The 22,180-nt window shown below is 48.4% G+C and overlaps 1 protein-coding gene across 1 annotated transcript in view; it reads left to right on the top strand.

The window, feature by feature from the left end:
- Positions 1-22,180, top strand: part of NEO1 (neogenin 1) — a 163,225-nt gene that overhangs the window by 122,063 nt on the left and 18,982 nt on the right. Inside the window, exons 8-17 of the mRNA XM_062501197.1 lie at positions 676-895; positions 6,521-6,675; positions 7,149-7,297; positions 8,225-8,363; positions 11,918-11,967; positions 12,394-12,538; positions 15,086-15,196; positions 17,642-17,836; positions 18,409-18,504; positions 19,510-19,733. Coding sequence (XP_062357181.1) covers positions 676-895; positions 6,521-6,675; positions 7,149-7,297; positions 8,225-8,363; positions 11,918-11,967; positions 12,394-12,538; positions 15,086-15,196; positions 17,642-17,836; positions 18,409-18,504; positions 19,510-19,733 — 1,484 coding nt within the window. The remainder of the gene's footprint in view (positions 1-675; positions 896-6,520; positions 6,676-7,148; positions 7,298-8,224; positions 8,364-11,917; positions 11,968-12,393; positions 12,539-15,085; positions 15,197-17,641; positions 17,837-18,408; positions 18,505-19,509; positions 19,734-22,180) is intronic.

The following is a 22,180-nucleotide window of genomic DNA, read 5'->3' as shown; positions in this document are numbered from 1 at the left end:
ATACTTGTTAGATGCTCTGTAAAATGATGAAATGGGTGTTGTGGATCAGTGGGAAAAAGGCTGTAATTCCAGTTGTAATTCAGTGCCGTGGGCAGTAGCAGAACCCAACCAGGTCAAGAAGCAGCTTTGTATGTAATGACTGCAGGGTTTGACTGGATGAGTTTGCACTGAAAGGAATTCTGTGTATTCATCTGTCATTTTGTTATGTTTGAGAATCATTTAAATCAACTGTTCACGTTAACGAGCTACAGTAGAAAGTGGTGTCTGAGTGTGCATTTGAGTAATTAACAGAGGTTGGGGTTTACCTGTCCCACGTGTGGATTACATGTGGTCATAAAGCAAAGACACTGTGGTTTGCTGCTGGTATCCTCTCCTGAGGACTATTTTACCCCCAGTTCCACCCTTCCCTCCCCCGCCACTTCCATTACAGTGGAGATTTGGTCTGCTTGCCTGACAGTGCCGTGTCCTGTACTCCCCATTAGTGGTCAGTAGTTACCTCTGCCTGCATGTCAGCCTTCAGTTTAATGGCCTTTTTTGTGTGTTCATTTTCTTCTGTTTCCCATCGTGGTTTTGTTTATTTCTTTTACGTTTTTTTTTCTGTTCTCTTTTTTTTTTTTTTTTTTAAACCGTGGTGATGTTTGCCCTTCATATTCCCCAATGTTTGCACATGCCAAGATGTTGCCATCCCAACATTACCTCCCACTTCACTGACCAGTGCCACTAATGACCATCTAGCACCAGCGACAGCGGGACCCCTGCCCTCTGCCCCGCGGGACGTCGTGGCCACCCTTGTGTCCACTCGCTTCATCCGGCTCACGTGGCGGCCGCCAGCCTCGGACCCGCAGGGAGACAACCTCACCTACTCCATCTTCTACACCAAGGAGGGCATCAACAGGTAAACACACAGAGCAGGGGCTCTCCTGGGATTTGCTGAGGTTGGAGGGCTTGTGTTCTACTCTCTCCCTCCCGCCCCAGGAGTTTCACAGGCAATGCTTTGTGGAGGCTGTGGGCCTGCCACGGCTCCATCCGTGGCCTGGTCCTGGAGGGATGTCCCCTGAGTGAGCTGTCCCTTGAGTGGGATGTCCCTTGAATGGGCTGTCCCTTGAATGGGCTGTCCCTTGAGTGAGCTGTCCCTTGAGTGGGATATCCCTTGAGTGAGCTGTCCCTTGAGTGAGCTGTCCCTTGAGTGAGCTGTCCCCTGAGTGGGATATCCCTTGAATGAGCTGTCCCTTGAGTGGGATATCCCTTGAGTGAGCTGTCCCCTGAGTGGGATATCCCTTGAATGAGCTGTCCCTTGAGTGGGATATCCCTTGAGTGAGCTGTCCCCTGAGTGGGATGTCCCCTGAGTGAGCTGTCCCTTGAGTGAGCTGTCCCTTGAATGAGCTGTCCCTTGAGTGGGATATCCCTTGAGTGGGCTGTCCCCTGAGTGGGCTGTGCTTAGCTTATCTCAGCCCTCCTGGAAGGATGCTCCTTAGGCTGGCACACCTTTTCTTATCACGGTGAGCTATCCCTGAACAGCTTCTGTTATCCCACCATGCCCTAGTACCCACGTTAATCCTTTGTAACCCGTTGGTCTTTCCCCCTTGCTCTCCCCCATAAAAACCCCAGTATTTCCCCCAGTTCAGAGGGAGCAGTGGTTCCTGGCTCCCTTCACAGAGCTGCTGGATAATAAAGGAATCTCTGTGGAACTTCCATACGACGCTTCCCGTCTCTCTGTCCCTGATAGCCTGGGATAGCCTGGCAAGCAGAGCTGGAATGGCTGAGCTGAAATCTCTGATCAGAGCCGATCACTTGTGGCCACGGCCACCCCTTCCTGAGGCTCATCTGGCACTAGGAGAGCAGCCAGAGACCCCTAGAAGGCAGTTCCTTGTGGGACTCTCTCTCTCTGGGAAGGTTGGTGGCTTCCTGGGTCTGGAGCACTGGATCTCCACGGACCCCCTGGCAGCCAACAGTGCTTGGGCATGGTTGGATTGGCTGCATTTAGCAGCCTGTTGGGTGTCACTGTATAGGTGGGTGTGGCACACAAAAGGCCTCACACAGTTTAGAAGGTTAAATATTTGTTTATTACAGCAGCTGGCTGTCTTTTATACTCTCTGTATAGTTTGCACTTTATTGGCTATAATAAATTCATATAATGGTCATTGGTGGAAAAATTTCCACTTCTATTTTTTCCATCGTTTTTCTAAAAATACCTTCTACAGCTGTAGGGTGGTTTTTTTTTTCCTAGTTATTTTCTTTCTGTTTCTTCTCTTCTTGATTTCTATGTTAACAACTTTGGTTAGAGAATACTTCTGAAAACAAACCTCATTTATTAACTTTCTCTAACCCACAGACTAGCTGTGAGCCCTGCTGTAGTTGGGAACAGAGTAGCAGGACTGTCACAGCTCCTCAGGAGGCACAGGAACATCCCCTGGAAGCCCTGCTGGAAGCAAAAGGCACATTAGGCTTCAATCCCCAGCAAATCCCCTCTCGTTGCAGGAACAGCTGTGTGATTGGTGTTGGTTAAGTGTTGGTCACTTAAATTAGCTAAATGCTAATTCCCTCCTAGGAATCACTATAAGCAGAAATCTGGTGAATGCTTCACAATCATCACTTTGATGTATTAGCCCAGTGGATGATATTAGTCTACCCCTTCTCCTTCCTGATGGCATCTACTGCTTGGAATAGCAGTTTCAAATTGTGATAAATAAGAGGAAGTTGAAATGAGCATTTGTTTGGAACAATGCTTAATTAATTGCAGATTAGCTTATCAGATATATTACTCAAGGGAAAATTATCTGTCACCTCACTGATGAGAGTCTGAGATGCAAAGTCATTTAGAACAGAAAACACTAGAGGGGAATTCCTGCTCTTCCTTAATCCTGTGGATAGACACCTTGTCCAGGCTCGTGGCAATTAATTGAGGCAATTAGTAACATTTTGTTTGCTTCATAAATGTTTTTCTGTTACTCCCTTAATTGGGTAGCATCCAAGGTGTTCCAGGCCAGGCTGGATGTGGCTTGGAGCACCCTGGGGTAGTGGGAAGTGTGCAGGAATACCCAAATCCCTCTGAGGGTCCAAGGTTCCGACTGCCTCGGCCTCTGCTGGCTCAGCTTCCTTCAGTTTTCACCTGTTCAGGGAGGGGAGCCTCAGGATATGGCAGTGCCTCCTCACCTCTGCCCCTTGGACTTATTTGAGGGGGAATTCTGCCCCTCTGCCTCACTCAAGTGAGACCCCACCTGCAGAGCTGGCCCAGCACAGGGAGGAAGGACGTGGAGCTGCTGGAGAGAGCCCAGGGGAGGCCATGGAGATGCTCCAAGGGCTGGAGCCCCTCTGCTCTGGAGCCAGCCTGGGAGAGCTGGGGGTGCTCACCTGGAGAGGAGAAGGCTCCAGGGAAACCTCAGAGCCCCTGCCAGTGCCTGAAGGGGCTCCAGGAGAGCTGCAGAGGGACTGAGGGACAAGGCATGGAGGGACACGAGACAGGGAATGGCTTCCCACTGCCAGAGGGCAGGGAGGGATGGGATACTGGGGAGAAATTGTTCCCTGTGAGGGAGGGGAGGCCCTGGCACAGCTTGCCCAGAGAAGCTGTGGCTGCTCTTGGATCCCTGGAAGTGCCCAAGGCCAGGCTGGATGGGGCTTGGAGCACCTTGAGCTAGTGGAAGGTGACCCTGCCCATGGTAGGGGTGGCACTGGATCCCTTTTCTGTTCCAACCTAACCCTTTCTGTGATTCCAAGAAGAGCATTTCGAAGTGAAGAAGTAGCAATGGAGGGGACATTCCTGCTTCATGGGCTGCACAGTGTCACCAGCCATGACTTGGCCCACCTTGGCCTGGTGACATCAGAGAGGCTCCCCTGGAGGCAGTGAGGTGGGAATGAAGGGCTGTCCTGGGGCTCTCCTGTCACACCCCCTGCATGCCTGGGGCAGTCTGATCCTATGGATGTTGCTGTCTCACACAGCTGCAAAGTTATTTCAGCCCCATGTCAGGTATTTATTTACTTCACACTCAAGGCAGTTGCCCTGGAAAGGGTGTGAAAATTTAAAAGTGCTGCAGGGAGGTTTAATTCTGGGGAACTTCAGACAAGCACTCAGGCGGAAGAACCCCTGACTTCAAGATTTGGATAAAAATAAAAGAAATTATGGCACATTACTGGTCTGAGGTGGTAAATTACACATGTGGGATGTTCAAACACTGCTGAATTCACAGTTCACTGTGGTGTGCTTCAGACACAGCAAATGGAGTTTAATTGTGTGTTACCACACTCAGAATGCCTCTGGATCTCCCTGCCAGGGCCCACAGCTGGCATGGCTGGCACACACAATATCCACTCCCTAACAGCTCCCCAAAGTGATTTTTTAGATATAAGTGCAACTTTAACCTTGGCATTTCCAGCCAAACTCCTGGGGTTGCACTGGAGGCTCTTCTCTTGGGTGCTTGAGAGGTCCTGTGAACCTTAACTGAAGTTTCCAAAGCTCCATAATTGGGGATTAGAGTGGAATCATGGAAGAATCATAACGATCTGCAGAGTAATGCAGTTATTCCTGAGGGCCATCTGCTTGGTGCCTGTTATCCCAACCTGATCACATTGGAAAAGGTGCTCCAGGCTCCCCAGGAACAGCCATAAAGGAAGGATGCACACAGCACTTAATTAGATTAATCTCTCCTATTTTTACCACACTGTTGTGAAGTCACATTCCTGGTTATTACTGAAAATTTGCAATACTGTGACATGTCTGTTTATTTTTGGTAAATGTTGTCTTTCCAGTACAATATTATTTTAATTGTTTTTTCTGGTTGTAAATAATAACAACCTTGGTTTGCTGATTACCATTTTTTTCCCAGATCAAATCAGGGAGTGCCCTTCTACTTGAGGCAGAAAATGCTGTATTTTGCATGTTAATGGGAGCTGGATATTATCCCACAGCTGTGAATCCATTGGCACTTAGGCTGGGCTCTCAGATCCCATCCTTGTAGCTACAGCACATCTTAAAGGAAACTCCACTTGGAAATGTATTTTTAAGAAAGTAGTGTGCTCGAAGTGGAAAAAATAGTAATGAAAATTAATATAAAGCTGGAATAAATGAAGCTGTTTATGCAGTGCCATTTTAGCTGAGCTTATGAAGGGGAACATTCTAGAAGATAGGGTGTAAATAGGTATTTAGTTACAGAGAGTGCATTGTTCCCCTCTCTATAAATACAGTTTAATAGTGCAGAAACCAACAGGGATTTCAGAATGTTTTCAACCAAGTTATGCTAAATCAACCACACCACCCGATGTAAAAAGAAATAAATTTCAAATGGAGATTTGGGGATTGTATTTCCCTGATGGAAACTGAAGCAAAGTGGCTGGAAGGGAGGAAGAGGAGGCTGGGGTGGTTCTGCTGGAGTTCCTGTGTCAGAAATGCTTTAACAGGTGTCAGTGGGGCCAAGACCAGCCTGTCCCTGTCTGTCCCTGTCCCACGGGGAGTCTGGCAGCCCGGGGGGACAGGATGGTGCTCAGAGCAGGCACAGTCCCTGCATTTACTCAGTGGGGAGTTTCTGATTGCTCCTTTTGGAGCTCTTGGCGTTCCCAGGGAGCTCCTTCCCAGGGAAGGATGGATGGCGTTACCCAGCTTCGAGCAAGCTCAGGTGCGCGGCAGCGCCTTGAAATAAAGGCTGCCTCTGGTTTAATGATTGATCTCCTAATCTTCCCCTCAATCCCTGATAAGAACAACTGGAGTTTCCTGGATGGTGTTTGGCAGAGGCCGTGTTCCTCAGGGGGAACATCGTGTTCCGGTGCCAGGGGTTTGCTGGAGGTCACTGAGCAGCAGCCATGCCCCTTCCAGGTGCCCCCACACATGACCTGTGTGCTCCCAGCTGGGTTGGGGTTTCCAGCTTGCAACATGCTGGCCTGACAGAGATGCCCCTTCTCATGCCAAGTGTGTTCCTTCTGTGGCTGGGGTCTGCTAGCCTGGATCTGTCTCCAGGAGTTGCCGGAGGTCGGGATTTTCACTCGGGTCTAACAGAAGCCACTTTGCCTCCACTCTGTGTGGAAGCAATGTCCTGGGTGTTCCAGACAATTCCAAACATAAGGAGCAGAGGCAAGACTGGAGGTAGAACAACACATTAAAACAGCTCCTTTGAAAAATCCCCAAAAAGCAGCCCTACAAAATTAACAGGGATGCCCTAAATCTTGCCAGACTGTGTGCGCTGCTAAAATAGTTTCTGTGCTGGCTCCTGAGCTGTAGGATAAACTGTCACTGTGAATTATCACTTGCTGTCGTGGGAATAACAAAGAAACCACTCCGAGTTTGTGGGTGTCAGGTGTAATTTATTCTGGTCCTTCAGTCCATTCGGTTCTGTGCAAAGGGAAGTTGCAAAATTGGGAGCAGTTTGTCAGCAGCACTTCTGGCACACGGTTGTGGTGTTGTGCAGGGAGCACAGTGTAAATCCCATATAATTTGCATACTGGGTATGTTCAGACAGGACACGCTGCCGGAGCAGCTACTCCTCATTTACTAATCAGTGGTGGTGTCTGTGCCCAACCCTTTTGTTTCCCAAAGGGAACGTGTGGAAAACACGAGTCGTCCTGGAGAGACACAGGTGATGATCCAGAACCTGATGCCAGAGACAGTTTATGTGTTCCGGGTCGTGGCCCAGAACAGGCACGGCCCCGGCGAGAGCTCGGCGCCGCTCAAGGTGGCAACGCAGCCCGAGGGTGAGCTGGGATGTTCTCCTCACTTTGGGTTTGATACTAACTTTATTTTTTATTCTCCCCGTTCACAACCTTTCCCAGAATCTGATGCTTTTTAAAAGCACAGTGTACTTGTGGGCCACAGTTTCCAAAGATTCTCCATGTTGGTGGGATTGTGGGATTTATTGCCACCATTAAGAACTGATGGGACATTCCTTGCTAAATTCTCTAAAGTGTTATAACAGGAATACTTTTAAATGGTCATTAACTGAAAAAGAGAGAACTTTAGGCAAATGCCAAATCACTTGTTAGGGTCGATGTAGACAAAAGGGACCCAGGGAGCAGGATGTCCTTTGGAAATCTGGTCCCACCTCTCCACCCTGCGGCAGATCCGTGTGGAATGTCACAATGGGAAAACCCCCCCCTTTTCCTGGGGTGCTGGCCAGGGGTGGGCACACCAGGCTCGGGACTAACAGAGCTCCCTTCTTGCATTGCAGTCCAGCTGCCTGGCCCTGCTCCCAACATCCGTGCCTTCCCCAGCTCCCCCACCTCCATCACTGTCAGCTGGGAGACTCCGCTCTCGGGCAACGGGGACATCCAGAACTACAAACTCTACTACATGGAGAAAGGGCAGCACACGGAGCAGGTACGGGGCTGCTGCACCCACTCAGACACACCTGAAAGGCTGCAAACACCTTGGGAAGGGTCTGCTTTTCTGACAAGCTGAATCGTTTAGCCTCAGATGAGGGAAATACTTAAAATCAGAATTCCAACACGAAATGTTTGTGTCTGGGCTGGGAATGAAACCAATTTTATTGGCGATGCCCTGTTTTGATATTTGTCAACATCAAGTAGCTTTAGGTAAATTCCATCATATTGTGAGGCAAGAAGGCAGAGAGCAGCCATGTCATTGTTGAGCTGTTCTGGTGCAGATGATATTAAAGATGCTTGCACAGATCTATGGGCTGGGTTTTAGCATTTCAGGCTAAATACTGATTTTGCCATGATCCCTAATCCAAACTTTTTTGAGTTCTTGGACCCAGCAATTGATGTTTTGATATTGCTGAGCATCCAACTAATTTAATTTTCTTAGTATACCACTGAAGCATTCAGTGTGTTCTGTAGAAGTATGGGCTGCCACCTGAACATGAGGATTAATTCCAGTCCTCAAAGTCACATTCCCATTTGATTGCATATCAGTATCATTCCAGCTTTAAAAGACAAAGGGAAGAATATTTTTCTTAGCTTTTAAATACTTTTTTTACATGACTTTTTAAATAGGGCTGTTGCCTTTTGTACTTCTGCGTCCCACTATTTCAATTACAGTGATATATATTATGATGGTTTTGAGAGTTTCTCTTTTCACGTCCAGTACAAGTGTCCATGTTAGGATTTAAATAGGACAGGGAGAATTTTCTCCTGGAAACTCAGAGCTGGCATCCTCCCAAATCCTGGCCGTGCCTGAAGGTGACGCAGAGGTGTCACTGTTGCCGTGGGTGCTGCAGGAACTCTGCGGTGTTGCTGGCACTGCAGAGCTGACCTGAGCTTGCCCCGGGGGTGTCATTGGGGACAGGACGTGGACGTGGGGGGCCTGTCCCACACAGTGACGGGGCTGAAGAAGTTCACCGAGTACAGCTTCCGCGTGGTCGCCTACAACAAACACGGCCCTGGCGTCTCCACCCACGACGTCGTGGTCCGGACCCTGTCAGACGGTAAAGCTGCTCCACTTCTTTGTATTTGGGGTTTTTCCAGGTATTACCTGGCAATTTCCGACAGGTGAATCTTTAACCGGACTTCTATGGGGTTTGTGCATTGTTGCGTGTGGCTGTTTATGGTCAAAATCCCCCCCGGAGGCCTTCCAGAATTGGGTGAAGGAAAATTGCTACACCTGCAGAAGGATCTGGGATTGTGATTGCAGACCCCATTGTGAATGGTGTCCTTCATTCCACCGTCAGCCATTTATTTCATGGATTATTGAGCCTACATTGAGCGTGGACAGAAAAAAATATACACTGAAGGCACCACCTCCAAGTTATTTTCTAGGTTCTGTCACATATGAGAAAACTCTTTGTTTTAGAGTGATTTTATTTTAATTGTGTTCCCATGTTTGCACTTCAGCACAGATATTGTTAAATCCATTGCACAGGGGGGTGAGAGCAGGATGTGAAGTCAGTATTTTTTGTAAGGCAGATAAAGAGGTGATGTGAACAAACACGAGCAACTGCAGAGTGATCAGAGTTAGAGGTAGCTTGTATTTGTTAGAAGTTTCTATAGAAGAACACTCAGAGGGAAAGGGAGCAGAGCCTGGAATCCTCTCCCCTGGAGTGACCAGGAGCAGAGGGGAATATTGTTCCAAACTCTCTCTAGGTCCAGGTTTGTTTCTGGGGCACTTCCTGACTTTGCAGTGATTTCTGTGTATTTGCTAATTCAGTTCCTCTTCCATGAGACTCTGTCAGCATCTTCTTGATCCCACACTAGCTTTTATCCACAGCATCAAGTGGGCAAAGGTTGCGCAGATAAATTTTCTCTGACAAATCCCTCCTTTCTGTCTGTTCTGCCCCTGCTCTGTGTTGGGGTCACTTGTTGCCTGGGGCTGTGCCCCTGAAAGAGGGAATACTCAGAGTCCACTGATTATTCCTCTGTCCATCCTCATTCTGTGGACCTTTACCATGGTCTCCTTGGTTCATCCATTTTCCAGATTCCAAAGACACAGGAATGGTTACCTGTTTCTCCTGTCAAAGTTTTAGTGCTCTTTTCTGAAGTTTTCTCCAGGTTCCTTTTGTCCTTTGTTTTAAAAACTGAGTTGGAGGGGACTAAAACAGTATCAAAGGTGTAAGTGAGGCATTACTTGCATTTGAGGAACTTTCTGTGTTCTTCTGAGCACCAAAGGGTATCATCCCAAGGTCTTTGTGCAGTTCTTCTCTCCAGGATCACACTCTGGGATCTCCCCAGCTCATCTACCCCTGTACCTTGCTGCTCTGGCCTTTCTTTCAACCAGCTCCTTACTCCAACAAGCACTTCCCTCCCTCATGGCTTAAAATCGAAGGGATTTCCCTTGAAGGAGGAAGAAATCCCTATTCTCCTATTCTAGCTCCTGCTTTCTCAATTTCATGCTTTACTGTTACTTGGGTTGATTTGGTGGATGTTTCTGACCCAGCAGGTGGAGTTTGAGTGGTCCCATTTTAATGCTGGCATCACTTTGCCACCTCCGGTATCAAGAGAAACTGGTAGAGGTTACAGAAGTCTTGCAGCTGTTTCATTCCCCAGTTCCTTGAGAATTCCTGGATGGATAACATCTGGCCCTGGCAAGAGGATGCTGTTCTATGAATTTGACTCTTCCATAATCCCTTACACTGACACTTCAGTTGGCAAGACCATGGGAATCCTTTGGAGGGCTGTCAAGGAAACATCTCCTTTCCCTTCCCCTCACTACCAATGCAATGAGAGGCTTCTGTGGCCTTATCTTTGTCTTTTTCTGCCCCACCTGAAAGATTGCTCACTGATTTCTCTGAAGGGCTTCCAGCTCCTTGGTTGTTTGAAGAAGAATTTAGTATTAGTTACAATGTCATATTGAAGTTGTCCTGGAGTTCTTTCTTCTCCAACTTCGTTTTTCACACTTAACCTATAGGTACATACTTTCTAAAGCTCTCTGAAGAACGTAACCTTGCTTCTTGAAGTCTCATAACCCTGGGAAGCTCTCAAATCTTTCCAAAATGATGCACATTTTCCTCCCATGTTTTCCTGTTGTGGTGTCCGGGTGCAATCTCCATGTTCCCTGCCAGGGATTTCTCCCTAAGCTTCCTTGAGCCCTGATTTAACAAAGCATCTGCATTTTTATGTAGGTTTCTGCTCCTAATCTGTTACAGTGCCTTGTTGCAGGGATAACTCTGCAGGTATTACCATTTGAACCCAGGTTTATGTGCTGCTCCTGAGGATTGCTTCTCCTGTCCTGGAATTCATGATCAGGGATTACAGCTGGCAGTGGAATTGAGACTCACAGCCTGATTGAGGCTCTTCCCTCACAGTCTCTGAGCCATCAGCATATCCTGGTCCTCCTGCCTGGCTGCTCTCCATGTGCTGTCCCACTCCAGGAGATGCCTTTCCATAGCAAATCCCTGTTCTTCCCTGTGAGGGTGGGGAGCCCTGGCCCAGGGTGCCCACAGAAGGTGTAGCAGCCCCTGGCTCTCTGGAATTGTCCCAGGCCAGGTTGGACAGGGCTTGCAGCACCCTAGGATCGTGGAATGTGTCCCTGCCCATGGCAGGGGTGGCACTGGAGGAGCAAAGAAAGCTTGGCTTTGTATCCTCTCCTCTTCACTGTGCTGCTTCTCAGGCTCACAGCTCTTCATCCTCAGGTGTGGTGATTGCAGGTTCAGCTGGTGATTTTGGGTTGGCAAGGGAAGGCAAATCCTGCCCCTCTCCATTTCTGCCGTGGGGTGGTGGGGGAGAGGGGTTTGTTTCACCCTATCCCAGTGAGCCTTTCCAAACTCCTTCCACTTCATGCCCTCAGAGGGGTTCTCTGGGATGTTACTGTGGCTGGGCTCAGTTACTTGGAGAATGAATTCTGCAGGCTGGAGCAGTCCTCATCCCTTTATCTCTGTGCTCCTTACCCATCACTGTGCTTCAGTGGAGCCTCCCCTTCCTGCCAGGGAAGCCTCAGCTCTTCCAGGGGCCAGCCTTTGCTGTGGTACCACAAGGAATTCCCTGCTTCCAGGATTTTTCTTCCACTCCCTTTTTGCCTGGATTTCACTGCCATGAGCAGCAGGTAAAGAACAAGCAAAGAGTGGGAGTTCAAAGGCAGCCCCAGTGTCTGAGATGCTCTTCACCTCCTCACCATCACAAGGCCCAGGGGACTCAGAGGTTTCCTGTTGCACAAAATCAGGATAACAAAATCCAGGCCAGAAATTTAAATGTGGGTTCCCCCAGTCAAGTAGTGTGTTCGTTAAAGATTTGCCTTGGGAAAGAACTAGATGGGATCCTTTCTTTGAGAGTTTGAGAAGTGTTTTTAAATATAAAATATATTTTATCTAGATAGGTGTGAAAATAAAGACCTGAATAAAGAGATATTTTTCTTCATGATGAAAATACAGAACCCCACTCAGCCATTCACTGTGTCAGAAAGTAGCTGTGGGAGGATTGATAGTTCCTTTATGTGCTGCCTTAAACCAGAATGGTCTGTACTTCCATAGCAAATGAGAGCAGAGAGTAGTTGGGTGTGGAGATACAATATTTGAAAGTTTTGGGATTGTAATTCCTTTAATGTTTCCAGTCCCCAGTGCTCCACCGCAGAATTTAACACTGGAGGTACGGAATTCCAAGGTAAGACTGGAGGATTTCTTGCTGGCAATGGGTAAATATAAGGCTGGGGGGTCTGAGATCGGCCACATTTTAGAGCTGCTTTGGGTCTTTTCCCTCCCATGCAGCTTTATTAGCTCTTTATAGAGAATATATGAATGTGGGGCTTGGAGAAATTGCAGTCCAGCCGTGGGCTGGCTGTGGTGGGATGCAGTGATAGTGCTAATGATGGAAGGGATTTAATGAGGCCCTGAAGGATCAGAGCTGGAATCCCAGCTCACTGTTGTTGCAGTGTGAGCACACACAGACACAGTTCTGGAGTGCCTTGGGCACTTGGGAAGAGAAAGTGGAATATTTGGCCGTTGTGCCTTTGGAATTGCTTGTGGAGATTTTTTTTAATGCTTTTCTAAAGACATTTTTTCAAATACCTTCTTGTGCTGCCTTCCTCAGAGCATCCTGCTGCAGTGGCAGCCCCCTCCTGCTGGGACCCACAGCGGGCAAATCACAGGATACAAAATCCGCTACCGGAAAGTTTCCCGCAAGAGCGATGTCACCGAGAGCGTGGGGGGCACCCAGCTCTCCCAGCTCATCGAAGGTGAGCAGGACCTGTCCTCCCCAGGGTGCCTGGCTAGGGACAGGATTCCTGGGGTTCCTGTCCTCCCTGGCATGCCTGGTTGTGTTTAGGGAGCTCAGGGACAGGATTCCTGGGGTTCCTGTCCTCCCCAGGGTGCCTGGCTGTGTTTAGGGAGCTCAGGGACAGGATTCCTGGGGTTCCTGTCCTCCCCAGGGTGCCTGGCTGTGTTTAGGGAGCTCAGGGACAGGATTCCATGGGGTTCCTGTCCTCCATGGCATGCCTGGTTGTGTTTAGGGAGCTCAGGGACAGGATTCCTGGGGTTCCTGTCCTCCCTGGCATGCCTGGTTGTGTTTAGGGAGCTCAGGGACAGGATTCCTGGGGTTCCTGTCCTCCATGGCATGCCTGGTTGTGTTTAGGGAGCTCAGGGACAGGATTCCTGGGGTTCCTGTCCTCCCTGGCATGCCTGGTTGTGTTTAGGGAGCTCAGGGACAGGATTCCTGGGGTTCCTGTCCTCCATGGCATGCCTGGCTGTGTTTAAGGAGCTCAGGGACAGGATTCCTGGGGTTCCTGTCCTCCCTGGCATGCCTGGTTGTGTTTAAGGAGCTCAGGGACAGGATTCCTGGGGTTCCTGTCCTCCATGGCATGCCTGGTTGTGTTTAGGGAGCTCAGGGACAGGTTTCCATGGGGTTTCTGCCTTGGAACACAGACAGAAGCAGCTCCCAAAGGAGCTCTGGGGTCATGTGGGCTGCATATGGTACCTGGAGCCTGGTGACCTGATTACTAGTCCTGATGGGTTTGCTAAGTGGACTGGATAATTCCTTATAAAATGTCTATAAAAGGCCCAGAGAAGGTGACCCCGGGCTCATTGTGTTCCCAGAGGGCAGAGATGGAAGTGTGGAGGAGGAAGGCAGAGGAGTAGGGGCTGGGCAGGGTTGACACAGGCACCTGGACCCAGCTCCAAGCCCTGGGAATGGCTGATCTCAGGCATCCCTGGAATATCCCACCTCATGTCTGTAGAATATTCTAGAGGGAATGCCTTTCCTCCTTTTGTACACTTAAAAGTCCAGTTTAGTCCATCCCTTAGTGTCAGTCATGTGCTGCTGCCTGAGCTACAGTTCTGTTCAGCAGGAACAAACAGTGCATGAGAACAGGAGCCACACTACACTGTGTTTCTCTTTAAAATCTGTGTATACAAATGGTTGGTCAAAAGAGAAGAAACTGGGGAATTCTAGATGAGTTTCTAAGAAGGTACTCTGACTTTTTTGTCAAAAACTCAAGCTGTGACTCAAGCTGTCTCATTTTTTTCAGAGAATTGAGGTATACCTGTAATTCCAGTATGTTTTTGCCAGCAACAAAATCTGCTGGAGAGGGTCGTTATGTCAAATTTTGAGTGCCTTTTCACAGTGCTCTGATTTTTTTAGTACAGACTCTTACATTCATTAAACAAGTATAAGACTTTGTTCACCTGCTACCTCTGTGCCACCCCAGATTTGGTGATGGCTGGGGGTGTTCCTAGTCTTAAAACTAATTAATTAAACAAATTAACAGCCCTAAGTTAAAAACAGGGCTGCAAACAGGCACTCACAGTCCTTTCCAGTGCTGAAGCTGTGGGAGCAGCAGGGGTGGATGGCTGGATTATCCATGGTTCTTGGGATTTAATTGGGATCTGTGGGAATTGCTGGGCTGATGGAAGTGCTGCGCTGATGGAGCTGTGGGAATTGCTGGGCTGATGGAGCTGATGGAAGTGCTGGGCTGATGGAAATGCTGGGCTGATGGAACTGATGGAAGTGCTGGGCTGATGGAAATGCTGGGCTGATGGAGCTGTGGGAAGTGCTGGGCTGATGGAAGTGCTGGGCTGATGGAGCTGTGGGAAGTGCTGGGCTGATGGAAGTGCTGGGCTGATGGAAATGCTGGGCTGATGGAAATGCTGGGCTGATGGAAGCGCTGGGCTGATGGAGCTGTGGGAAGTGCTGGGCTGATGGAAATGCTGGGCTGATGGAAGTGCTGGGCTGATGGAAGTGCTGGGCTGATGGAACTGATGGAAATGCTGGGCTGATGGAAGTGCTGGGCTGATGGAAGCACTGCACTGATGGAGCTGTGGGAAGTGCTGGGCTGATGGAAATGCTGGGCTGATGGAAATGCTGGGCTGATGGAAGCACTGGGCTGATGGAAGTGCTGGGCTGATGGAACTGATGGAAATGCTGGGCTGATGGAAGTGCTGGGCTGATGGAAGTGCTGGGCTGACGGAAGTGCTGGGCTGATGGAAGTGCTGGGCTGATGGAAGCACTGCACTGATGGAGCTGTGGGAAGTGCTGGGCTGATGGAAATGCTGGGCTGATGGAACTGATGGAAATGCTGGGCTGATGGAGCTGTGGGAAGTGCTGGGCTGATGGAAATGCTGGGCTGATGGAAATGCTGGGCTGATGGAAATGCTGGGCTGATGGAAGCACTGCACTGATGGAGCTGTGGGAAGTGCTGGGCTGATGGAAATGCTGGGCTGATGGAAGCACTGGGCTGATGGAAGCACTGCACTGATGGAGCTGTGGGAATTGTCCCCGTGTCCCGCAGGGCTGGAGCGCGGTACCGAGTACAGCTTCCGCGTGGCCGCCATGACCGTCAATGGCACCGGCCCCGCCACGGACTGGGTGTCAGCTGAGACCTTCGAGAGCGACCTGGATGGTGAGAGCCCCTGGGACCGGGACGGCAAAACGTGGGAATTCATTCGCTTCGTTTCACCAACATCTGGCTGCCTCTTTGAAAGGCAAACCTCTGTGTTTTCACTTCTGTTCTAGGTGTACAATGGGGTTTATTTAGTGTTCGCTCGGTTTCTGTTTAAACAGAAAATTCTTGCCAAGTCGATAAAGTGGCTTGAAATGAAACTCTCCTTCTATGCTTCCTAGTGCTGTATGTTGGCATCAAGTGCTTTCTGCTAAGGAATACTCATTTGCAGTGACAATGAAATGTCACAATAGGATAGAAATAATGGAAAACATTCTCAGCCATAGTTCTTTGCAGTCTTAGCCCCGTGTTGGTGCTGTGCTTTATTTGATCCACAGTAACTTATTTTGCACAGAAGAAAAGGGAGATGAATTATATTTCTTATATTTTCTGCACCACGTCTCCTATCAGAAATTCTGCTGTGGGTGCTAAATATAAAATTATACTGAAATTGTGTATTAGAATAATTACTTTGAAAATTTCAATGATGGCAGAAAGGTTCCTGTGCTTGTTGGAACATTAAATGGGATATTCCAAAGCTCTTTGCTTGTGCTGTAAAGAGTTCTCCTCCACAAAGGGTCTGATCTGCTAAGTCCATGGATTTCAGGGATGTGGATACTAGAAATTCCTTGATCCATGTGTCTGTCAGCCCTTAGTGAATGTGACACACCCTTGGAGCTACCAAGTCCCCAAAGTGGAGCAGAGGTCTGTAAATGAGCTCCTCACAGGGCAATGGAAGTGTCCCTGAACCTGAGTTAACAACACTTTGCCAGAGGACAGCACCAGGATTAAATTTAAATCTGAACAGTGCAGAAGGAGGAAGAAGAAAATAACTTTTTCCTTCTCTGTTGGCTTTCTCATTAAAAATTTTTCACCTCTGAATGTTGCAGGAAATCTGACTTTCTACACATGCTTTCCATTGAAGAAAGTAATAAAAATTTACAGTTAAGACAACATAACATGATATTAATATAACCTGTGAGATCTATGTATGCACACTGTGTTTCTTGGGTTTCTTCCTTTAGAAAGCTTGTGGATAATTTTAATGCCATGCAAAATGCATTTACAGCTCATCTTGCTTTTCTTAGGTTCAACAGACACATGAGGCACCATTTCTTTTTATTCCATGGCTGCTTTTTGAGTTTAAATAGGAAATAATTCCCAGGAGAGTCCCATGGGTGTAAAGGGGAGCAGAAGTGTTACAGATCCACGTTGGAGTTGGAGCAGGTTCTCCCTGAGTGCAGAGCAGGAGGTGTTGAGCAGTTGTACAGAGTTTGTCCCCAGTGCAGTGGAAATGTCACCTCTCCTGCTGCACTTGGAGCTTTGCTGTGTTTAATAGTTGGGAACTGGAACTGCTGGGCTGTGTCAGCAGCAGCCCAAGAGCACCCTGGGCTGAGGGCCAGGGCTGTGCTGTGATCCAAATAATCCTGTTGTGGTGCTTTATTAAATGTTTGTAGAGAAATGCAGCGTGTTTCATTAAAATGAAATCCCTGCAGGAAGCACAAGTCCTTGATTCCATTTGGAGTGGGGAGCTCAGTTTGCTATTGCAGGGAATTATCCCTAATCCACCAGCACCCGACAAAAGGATTTATTTCATTTCTGAGAAGTGAACCCAAAGTTAGGGACACTCCAGGGACAGTTGGGAGATGGCTTTTAGGTTCCAGTCAACAATATTTCTTAGGAGAAATATTAGGGGCTTGCAGTGGCACATTGTGGAAGTGTTCTGGTGTTAGGGATCCACATTCCGTGTCTCTGTGGGATGGGGTGAGACTTGTGTTGCTTTTGGGGGAAGGGTTTGAGCATTTGATGTCAACTGTGTATTTTCTGAACTTTTAGTATGGCTGTGTAGTTTCTACTTATGTTGTTTGAATTATAGGAATCCGAGGATCTAGGCAGCAACAGCTGTAGGACAAGTGAGGAGAGCCCTTTGCAGTGCAGTTCTTAAAGCTGTGGGATATCCCATTTAATGCTACAACCAGCTTAGGAACCTTTCTTTCATCACTAGACTTTTCCATGTAATTATTGTAATACCCACAAGTAAGGAATATGATGGAATTGAAAGTAGATGAATTTGTGGAGGGGAAGAATGGGATAAAACCAGTGCATATTTGGAAAACTGGGTGACAACACGGGCAACATGGATCTGCCTAAGCAGATCTGATGCAAAAACCATCCCAGCCCCTGAGCTTCAGCACAACGATCCTGCCTGCCTTTCAAAAGGAGTATCTGCTGGAATGTAATGGTAATATTCTGCTTTCAGAGCTCCTCGCTCTCTGGTGCGCACCAAAGTTTCATTGTGCTCATTCCAACACACACAAGTGCTTTGTTTGACCTTCCTGCCTCGCGGTCTCCATGTCGTTGCCTTTGTTTGAGAGAAGGCCTTGCACTGCTTCCCTTTTCCTGCAGAGAGCCGCGTGCCCGAGGTTCCCAGCTCCCTGCACGTGCGGCCGCTGGTCACCAGCATCGTGGTGAGCTGGACCCCTCCCGAGAACCAGGACGTGGTGGTCAGGGGCTACGCCATCGGCTACGGCATCGGCAGCCCCCACGCCCAGACCGTCAAGGTGGACTACAAACAGAGATACTACACCATTGAGAACCTGGGTGAGTGCAGGGAACGTGGTCCGTGCCCCAGCCCGGCCTCCCTCGGGACTCCTTAAACAACTTCCACGTGAGCAGCAGCCCGAGGTCACTGTGCACGCAGACTTGCAGGAGAAAAAGGGACTGGAGTGTCACCAGGATTCACCGGTGGCTCCTTTAAAAGGAAAATAAAGATTCACCCCTCCACAGGACTCTGTGTGGGAGGTAAAATAGAAAGTGAGAGAAATGGCAAGATTAGGAATTCCATCAAATCAGAGGTTTGACTAATTTTGGTTTTGTTCTTTTAGATTGTTTTTCTCACTCCTGGTTTGGCTGTGCATAAAGGCAGATGTGCTGTAGCTAGAGACTTGAGCTGTGGTGCCCCTGCCCAGGCAAGGGGTGGAATGAGATGGGCTTTAAGGTCCCTTCCAACACAAACCAGTCTGAGTTCCTGTGGCTGCGAACAGAGGATCTGTGTGGAGACTTTCTCTGTTCAAATCACGTATTCCAGTTCAAAATTGAAATACTGAACAAAGAAAGCGTGGAGAAGCAGAAACCTGGGTTCAGTGCTTGTGCTGATTTCTTTTCCCCTTCAGATCCCAGCTCCCACTACGTGATAACCCTGAAAGCCTTCAACAACGTGGGGGAAGGGATCCCCCTGTACGAGAGTGCTGTGACCCGGCCCCACTCCGGTGAGTCCTGCCCAGCAGCTGGGGTGGGCTGGGGGTGATGGGAGAGTCCTGCTTGTCAGTTCATCCCGTGCTCTCTGTCCCTGTCACTGCTTGGCCTCGCACGTTCCCGATAAACCACCTAAAAAATTGGGCTCATTTGTAAATTCCAAACTCACCTGACAGCTACTAATGGATGTTCTTACTCCAAACATTCTCTTTACCTGAGCACAGCCCATGTGGGTGCGGTTCTAAAGGCCTTGAGCTGGGGGTTTATGGTCTTTTTCACTGAGGTTTTTCAACATGATGCCTGTGTTTGCTTTATGTCCCTCTGTTGTCACTCACACTAAACAAAATCTTGGCAGTTTTTATTTTGGCTTTGTAATCCATAAAGAAAAGAGTTTAAGCAGGGAAGTGTGCAGATGAGCTGTTGCTCACTGGGCTCCCTCCCAGCCTGCTGACACCACCCAGGAATTTGGTAGAGGTGCAACACATGGGGTTAGTCCAGATGAGCTGGAAAGCTTGGAGAATTTCCAGAGGATGCTGGAATTGCAGTTTCACAGTTACTGCAAGTCGGTCTCTCACTTGAAACCTTCCTTTGAAAGTGCCTTTCAGGAGGTCCTCGTGTGTTTGGGAAATGGCGTTTGCTCATCCAGAGCTCCAGCTCTGTGTCCTCTTCTTTGTTTTCTGGGAGAGGACCCAGTAGACACTCCAGGCAAATGAAATTACAGTGACTGACTGTTTGGGGTTCCCAGGCCATGGTTGAGTGCCCTGGGCACTAATTAGGGCTGTACCAGCAGGGATTTGTTGTTACTGTCTGGAGGAGGGAGGACAATGCAAGAGTGATGTTACTGCCCAGTCTGATGTCACCTATTAACTCTGGCTTTTCTCTCTTTCTCTCCATTCCTCACCTTCCATCTCATTGCACTTCCCTGCATCCCCTCTTTTTTTTTGTTTTGGTTGACATTAAAATGCCACCTCCTCCTTTTTTAACTGTAAACCACGGCCTTTTCCCCATGGATTGCCCAGACACTTCCGAGGTTGATTTGTTTGTTATTAATGCTCCATACACTCCAGTGCCAGATCCGTCTCCCATGATGCCCCCGGTGGGAGTTCAGGCTTCCATCCTGAGCCATGACACCATCCGGATCACTTGGGCAGACAACTCCCTGCCCAAGAACCAGAAGATCACGGACGCGCGGTTCTATACCATCCGCTGGAAAACCAACATCCCTGCCAACACCAAGTACAAGGTACCGAGTCCTACAGGAGCTTCCCGACCCGGCCAGGGGAAGGCATAGCTCTGGGAAGGCTGCTGGGCTCCTTGGAGGGACAGGATTCCTCCAGCTCCACTGCCAGGGGAAGGTGCAGAAGAGGGGATGCTGCTGGGGGTCTTGGAGGTCCAGGAGTGCTCTGGATCTGGGGGGAGCAGTTCTCCTGTGGGAAGGAGCTGGAGCTGTGCTGCTGTGGGAGTGGATGGAAGAGCTGCTTCAGGGAAGGAAGAGAAATTTCCAGAGTTACTCTGTTCTGTGCACACGGTGATAGTTTGAAGCTTCCTCCTGCCCTGATCCCTGGGGAGTGGGAGGTGTGAGAGGTGTGGGCTCCCCTCTGGAGAATCACTGAAGTATTGCAAGCTGTGTGTGACTGGTGCCCCTCACTGAGCCGTGCAGGGAAAACAGATTTACCCCCGTGGTTAGAAGTTTCCTTTTAGAACCTTTTCTGTTCGTGCAAAACTCATAGTGAGCCTTTCCTTTGGGAGCTGACTGGCTTCAAAATATACAAGAACTTTATGATATCCTTACCTTTCTCCATTTTCATGTGTTTTGATTTGGAGACTGGATTTGGGGTTTGGTTTGGTGGTTGGTTGGATTTTTTTATTAATTTTCAGAGTTTCCTGGAGGGCTCAAAGCTGCTGACTGCAAATTTCACATTTGTTATGAGACTCAGAGGAGCTGGTAGTTAAAATACCCAGCCAGTGGAGCTCCCTTTTATGCTCAAGCAGAGCCAGTTTCTTACAATCCAGATATTTTCTTTATTGAAATGAAGAGATGTAAATATGTGTGTATTCCTCCTCTAAAGGCAAGTTACTTCTGAGCCACTTTCCTGAGTCATGTGCAGAGGATGTCTCAGGAGTGGTTTAAATGAAGCTGCAGTTTCATTAGCTAATTGCTTAAAAGAACAAAACAAAATAGAAAATTGAATAAAATTGTAAATTTACTCTTCCTGCTGTTCTGGTGCTGGTGGTCAGTGGCAAAAAGTTTTACTGTGACCAAAGCCAATACCAAATGATGGAATATAGTTTAAAATTACTCAAAATTGTAGAAAGATTTTGCCCGAAGGAGAGAAGTTTGATGTATTTGTTCCAATCACGTGTAACCTGTGCTGTCTGGAGAACCCACGTCCTGCTTTTCTTCCCTTGTTTCTGTTGGAAATGGTCTCCTGAGCTGTTGGGTGATTTTTGGGAGGTCAGACACCTTGCAGGGAGTGCTGGGTCTCAGTCAGGCTGTGGTAACTTCACTGCAGTGAGTGCAGTGCTTGTCCTGGCCCCTCTGCAGCTCCTGCTCGCTGCATCCAGAGGCTTTGAAATGTTCCCATTCTTGGGGACAGAAATCCTGTGTCACCACTGCAGGATCCAGAGCAGCATCTGCTCAGCTCAGTGGGGTTTCAGTTCTCCCTCTCATCCCTAAATTGGCTGTTGAGACTGTTCACTTAGATTTTCTGCCTCTGCCCTGTTCCTGCCCTGTCACAAACTCGTGAGGAAGACTGTGTGCTCACCACACAGAGGTTCCTCCCTAAGGAGCTTTGTTTTCCTCAGTTTGTGCAGGATTGTGCCAGTCTGAGCCTGGAAACCCTGGAACAGATGGGATGCAGCTCCTGTGCTTTGATCTTTGTCTCTGCACTAACGTGGAGCAGTTTTCCAAAGCCCTGTTGTTGGTGTGTGGGGTTGTCCTGCACATACCTGGGATCCATCAGGGATCGATGAAAATATGAAGTGCTGGATCTTTTAGGACTGCATAAAAGAGAAACAGATTGTTCAGGGTAATATTTATGGAGTTTATTTCTAGCAGGTGTTAGATTTGGTACCGTGGGATAGGCTGGGATCTTAAAAATAATAAAGTGCTGTTCAGTTGTGGAGTCTGGCACTCCAAGGGGCTCAGCTGTGCCATTTACACTCAGTGTGGGATGCTCAAGGAAACGAAAAGATCCCAAAATTCAGGCCCAGAGATGGCAACCAGAACTTTCACCTCTAAAGCCCAGCTGCCACATCAAATAATACAAATACTGGAATGCTTAAATACCCCTGGGAATTCCAGCATCCCAGAGAGGAAGAGCTTTTTGGGGTACAGCAGCTGGTAATGCCAGATGGGAGGGAAGGATTCGTGCTTTGGACTTGTCAGTCCATCTCTCCCAGCAAGGCCTGTGTTCCCAGCCATTCCAAACTGCACTGGGTGTGTACCAAGGAGAGGCTTGAAGCCAATGGAGGATTTCATTTTAATTCATTTTATGAGTCTTTGTTGTCTGGCCACAACAGCAAAGCCCTGGGCACAAATCACTGTCATTCCTTGAATCACCATTTCCTGAACTTCCATCCCTTGTAAGAAAAAAGAAATAAAGGTATTGGAGATCTCAGGGTTTCTTTGTCACTGCTGGAGCCTTCAGAAAAGGTGCCTTTCTCTTGGCAGTAAATCAGCTGCACTCA

The sequence above is a fragment of the Cinclus cinclus genome, chromosome 13, assembly GCF_963662255.1.
Source record: "Cinclus cinclus chromosome 13, bCinCin1.1, whole genome shotgun sequence".
Taxonomy (NCBI): Eukaryota; Metazoa; Chordata; class Aves; order Passeriformes; family Cinclidae; genus Cinclus; species Cinclus cinclus.
Note: the sequence above shows the minus strand (reverse complement) of the source record. Positions and strands in the feature narration are given on the sequence as shown.